This window comes from Gopherus flavomarginatus, chromosome 3 (genome assembly GCF_025201925.1).
Source record: "Gopherus flavomarginatus isolate rGopFla2 chromosome 3, rGopFla2.mat.asm, whole genome shotgun sequence".
NCBI classification, from domain to species: domain Eukaryota; kingdom Metazoa; phylum Chordata; order Testudines; family Testudinidae; genus Gopherus; species Gopherus flavomarginatus.
In genome coordinates, this window is record NC_066619.1 from 105,030,430 (window position 1) to 105,036,429 (window position 6,000).

The window sequence follows — 6,000 nt, forward strand, 5'->3', positions numbered from 1 at the left end:
AAGATGTAGCATATATTCCTGGAATTAACAATTGATGCAAGATCTGTTGAGATTTCCACTGTAACTGAACTTGTGATTTTGTGAAGTTTTTTGTTTTAAACTGGTAACTATTTTGTAAGGCTTGTTCCCCTCCTCCAAGAATTTATGGGGTCCCAACAGTCATCAAAGGCCACGTATTACATAATAAGCTTGATAACGTTATCAAAGTGTCCAGTAAACCAGACCCACATATAGGAAAACAGACACCAAACATACATAAGACATTTTATAAACAGATATATTATTATTTTGTATTTGGTGCCCCTAGGTGGACATGACTCCATTATGCTAGGTGTTGTACAAACACATAAAAACGCCATCTCTGTCCCAAACAGTTTACAATCTACTATTAGTACATTTAAATATACACAGATATATACACCTCTGCCCCGATATAACATGAATTCGGATATAACATGGTAAAGCAGTGCTCCAGGGGGAGTTGCTGCACACTCCAGCAGATCAAAGTAAGTTTGATATAACATGGTTTCATCTATAATGCGGTAAGATATTTTGGCTCCCGAGGACAGCGTTATATCGAGATAGAGGCGTAATAAGTTTTAATGTACGTATATTTATTGCCATAGCTGTGACAGTGCCTCTTTCCTTCTCTTTTACCATTTTGTCTTAGCCTGTGGTCTTGTAAAACCATTTGATCGTGTTTTCCTCTTTAAAGGTAACCATATTACAAATGTTTGTACTTGCAAAAGGTTTAATACCAGTCATGTCCTGTAATAACAGAATTCCTAGCTATGAGCCAGATAAATGCGCTAGACAAAAATTTTACCTCCACACCTCTCAAAGACTTTTTTAAAATAATTAGTTAGCAATTTGTAAAAGGCTTGTAAAAAAAACCCAACCTTTTCTTGGTGCTAATAATTATTGTTAGGTGTTAATTCCAGCTGGAAATTAGCTGAATCTGGAGTTTGGCCTTAGTTTTGGGTACCCTTATTGGTTATGTTCTGGAGAAACAAACAGATGTAGTTTGAATTAAGATTCTGTTTTGTCAAAACTACTAGAACTTCAGGGGAGGGATGGAAGGGGGATTAACATAAAAGGTTCTGATTTTGTTCCATTTGTTGTTTTGGTCTTGTGGACTTGTTCCTATTCATTATACAGTAAATTGTAAAAATATGAAATTGGTGGAATTTTCACCTAAATATTCTTTTTCTCTTTCTCCTCCCAGATTGTAAACCTTATAGAAGAAACTGGACACTTTCATATCACAAACACAACCTTTGACTTTGACCTTTGCTCATTGGACAAAACCACAGTCCGTAAACTACAGAGTTACCTGGAAACATCTGGAACATCCTGAGGATACAGCATCTGGCTGCATCAAAAACTGTTTTTTAAATAAAACATTCAAAGTGATGCAACCAAAATGGAAAAAAATAAACCAACCCTCTTCAGCTTTATTTTTCTTTAAAGCCAGTCATCATCTCTTGATAAAGGAGGGAAAAGTGACAAGACTCAGAGGATCGCTCTTCTCACCAAGGAAATGCTCTGGAAGAGTTAGCCTGGATAGCCTTGAAAAAAAAACACAAAAAAACCCACAAAAAAACTTGTTCTTAATGAATGTGTATGGTATCATGTATCTCTCTGTGGTGTTCCAGTCCACAAGACGAATGCATGTTCAACACACTGCCTTATTACATAACTGATCTATTTATTATTGCATACATATATTCTAAAGTCATTGAGGGAATGACACTACCAGATGTTACAAGTACTCGGGTTCCATGTATGCTCCTTTGATGCAGCACCATCACAAGCCTAGTAACCTTACTCATGTTAAAATGCCACTTATTGCTGACTTTCTCTAGTCACTTAAAACACTGTAGTCTTGTTTCCACTTCTGCAGTTTCAGGAAACAAGGTACCAACTGGGGGACCAAGAAGTGGCCCTAATATTTGTCTCCAGTCTGCCACAGTGGGTTGGACCACAGGCTCTATCCATTTATTGATCTTAGACCATGGTAAAAAATGCACCAAATAGGATGATATGACTTGCTGTCTAGCCTTAGTCAATAAACCAGTAGGACTTGTAACAAAAAAGTGTTACCGTGTAATGTCCTGAATCCAGCATTGTTTGTCATCAACATTCTTGTGTCTGTTTTAATGTTATAATATTAGATATATATAAAAGTGAAGGTGTTCTACAGGATCACCATAAAAGGAAGAATACTGGTCCTGTTTTCTAAGGAAATGTTGTAGAAAATTCTTAATTTGGAGCTATTTATTACTGTGAGTTTCAATACTCTTCTGCTGCCAGTGTGTGACTCACCTTTACCATAAAAACTGTTGGCATAGTATTTTTGTTTGTTCATACAGTACATGGTCTGATTAGACTTTTTTTTTTTTTTACATCTGATAAATTAAAATCCTTTCTTTGAAAAAATATCTTCGTTGATATACAGTGACATGTTGGAATATATATATGTTTATAGGTTCCAAATTTCAGTACCTGTTGAGTAATCTGCTTACGTTTCCAGAAGGATTTCTTGTCTGTGAAAACAAATGTTCTTCCATGTACATTTCCTTAAAATGAGGAATATTTCACATACATGTGCAATCCAGAGAATTTACAAATAGTTTGAAATCAGTGCTCTGTGATCTCATTATGATGGTTTCATTATGAAACCGTCACCTCTTTATGGGAAATTAAACTCTTGATCCTGATGAAAAGAGAATGCAATTAAGAAATACTTCTGGATCCGAAGGTTTGTTCAGTCTTAAGAAAACGTGTTTGCAGAGAGGCCAGTATATTTCCCATATATGCTTACATGCCAGATGTAGTATATTCATTCACAGTTGAACAACGGTAGTATCTGTATGTTTTATTGTTTCATGTACATGGTTTTGTGCAGTTCAGTGAAACTAGATTCCTGCTGGGGTTATTTCTTCATATTCAAATGGGAATTAACACTGTTTCTTTAAGTCCAAAGAAAATCGTATATTTTATTTTGGGGTTTTTTTTTCAGTTTTTTAAATTTAAAATGTTGTTTAACCGTACTCCCATGGAAAGTCTCTTTCAGGCTTCCAAAAGAACAAGTGTACTTTTTTCAGTAATGTTATGACTCTTATTGATGATTGGCATGAAACATACTTGAAGCGTTATGTTGTTAAGTCCACGTCTCAATGTGCAATTGTTGGGGGGAAAACATCTTTAAAAATCATTTTGACATTGGATGATGATGGGAGGGTGGGGAAGGCATGTTGGAGGGTGGGGTTAATTTTTGTCAACATTTTATATGAAAAGTTTTGAAATCTAAAAGCAATCTTTAAAAAAGTCTTTGAACTAATAGTGCACATTCAACTTACCACCTTTTTAGTTAAATCAGATACCTGTGGAGTCTGGTCCATTTTGACTTTTCTAACTAAATTTTGTGGTAAAAACTCTTGAACTTCAAGAGGGAAAGGGAGCCCAAGATTTCTTCTAGCATGAATTGACTATCCTGCTGTTTTAAATAACTGGTGAAATAAGTCATGTTACCCATAGAAATACTAGCCAACTTCTACTGTACGTATGAATGGGGGTGGAAGGGTAGAGAAGCCCATATAAAAGAGAGACTATTGCAATAACAATATAACTTTACCTCTGAATTTCATATAAATCCTTGATCATCGTTAAATAAAATCTTAGTGCTCTAATTTGATAAGATTTGGAAATAGACTGCAGCTGCATTTTATGTGTGTTAACTGTAAAGTGAGTTTTCCACAAAATTCTGATAGAATGAGAGTCACTAAGCGTTGATCTCTTTAAAAAACAAAAAAGTTTTACAGTAGCTATTTTCATCCAGTTTTGTATGCAGAAACAAAATAAATCCTTTTTCAATTAATTTCAAATAGTCATATTTCTCTTAAAAGAAAAATCATAAAAACCCTACCTAAATCCACCACTTTTATGATCGTTGATCCTTGGGACCAGTTAAAATGTTTTCACATACGTTCAGCCTTACAACCGCTACATTAGCTTTTAAGTGCAAGAGAATAAAAGGTTTGGGATTTCATTTAGTGCAGACCTACTTAAAAAAAATTAACTGAATGAATTTAGTTAATGGATTAAGTTGACCAGACAGAGGTTAGCAGTAAGCAATATTTTAAAACCCTCTTTTGCATCACTAGTTGAACACTGTAATTAAAAAGTAACAATTGTATATCATGGAAAGCACAAGTTTATTCTTCAAGACTAAGATTTATTTGGGCATAAGCTTTCATGGGTATAAAACCCACCCATGGATAAATGCATCTGAAGAAGTGAGTTTTTTACCCATGAAAGCTTATGCCCAAATAAATCTGTTAGTCTTTAAGGTGCCACTGAACTCCTCATTGTTTTTGTGGGTACAGACTAACACAGCCATCCCCCTGAAACTTTATTCTTGAAACTAACTAAATGTTCATCTCAGGAATTGGCTATCCAAGTGGGATAACATTTTAACAGTAAAAGTTTGAGTCACTTGAAAACTTCAACTTCCCCTAAATTTAAAAAGGTGTTTTAATCCACCTTAATACAAGAGGAAACTTCTTACAAAATAGACCTGTATTTGGTGGCACAAGCTGTGGTAAAGAGGTTGAGCAAAAAATAAGTAAAATTTAATTGAGGATAAAAGGTGTAAAGCATGAAATAACTACATTTGTGCTGTATCGGTAACAGTCTTTGAAGTGTAAGAGGTGTTTTAGTTATTTCCATCTGTGAATTTGTCCCTTTTTATTAGGGAAAATCTACATACATTCAAAAGTAAAGCAAACATAGTACTTGTGATTGACAAGATCCAACATAATATTTTATTAAGACTTCATAAGAGATTTTAGTTTTAGATTTAAGTATGTGACAGTCTGTTTCAGGTCAGTGAAAAGTGTAATTATTATTTGGATTTCTTAGAAGCTACATTAGTGTTCTGACCTCTTGAAATACCTCATAAATTTAAAACCCTATTACTTGGAGCTTGCAGAGCTGATAGGAAAGTAGCTAGATATCTGTAGAGAATCTTGTCCTTTTTTGTTGTCATGTGCATTATCTCATCCAGGCAGTGTCTGGAGGAGAATGTTTGGTTTGCTTTCGTGTTATATTTCTTTGTTCCATCGGGATTACTTTTCTATCTTCCATCACTTGCTTGCTTTTTAATTGTGTGTACCGAATCTTTCAGCAGGCTCATATTTCAATCTGTATTTTTGTGTATGTGTATTGGTCCATTGACTTCTACAGCTTGATGCTAAGCTGGAGTTGACTTAGACTCCACTTAAAATCGTGTTATTTACTCAGTCACTTGTGGCTGCTCTATCCAGTCTGTCGTTAGGGGACATTGAGAGAGTGGATTTTAAATCAGGAAGGCAAAGGTGCTACTGTCTAAAGTGTAAATATGTATTTTGGCACTCCTACTACAATAAACTGAAATAGAGGCTTATGATGAAAATACTGACAGGCCCTTAACCATGGCAGGAGGTACCAGGCACTATAAAAATAAATAATGTAAAACTTATTCTAAAGATTAACAAGTACAAGACAGATGTTTTTCTGAACCTCAACAGTTTCCCTAATTGTTAAACTGTATATATTGTACTTCATGAAGGTTTTTACGCTGTTTTAACATTAATTCCTTAGCACAGACTGTTCATGGGTGCCCAATTCCCAGCGCTGGATAGCGTACCTGGAAAATTTACTCTAGGGCATGAAAGAATTAAGAAATTCTGGTGGATGATGGGACTACAGCTCCTATTTCTGAAGCGTTTTTGTGTGTGCATGTGACTTAACCAGTGCATTAGTGCAGTTAGAACAAGTAAATTTACAAGACGCCCTGTGAGTGAGAGAGCAGACAAATTTACATCAAAGCACAATTATACAAGAGCCCTGCATTTACTTGAGCAGCAAGAAGTGCCAGAGTGACTAGACGGGAAGGAGAAATATTACCACGAGAACAATGCCCTTTCAGTTTTGATTAAAAAAAAATTAGGTGGCTGA

General features: G+C 35.1%; 1 protein-coding gene across 2 annotated transcripts in view; it reads left to right on the forward strand.

Moving 5' to 3' along the window:
* MLLT3 (MLLT3 super elongation complex subunit) overlaps positions 1–4,071 on the forward strand; it is a 230,958-nt gene extending 226,887 nt beyond the window's left edge. For both annotated transcript variants that reach the window (XM_050944170.1, XM_050944169.1), the window contains one exon: positions 1,226–4,071. In XM_050944170.1, coding sequence (XP_050800127.1) covers positions 1,226–1,357 — 132 coding nt within the window. In that variant the 3' untranslated portion in view covers positions 1,358–4,071. The remainder of the gene's footprint in view (positions 1–1,225) is intronic.
* Positions 4,072–6,000: the final 1,929 nt, after the last annotated feature.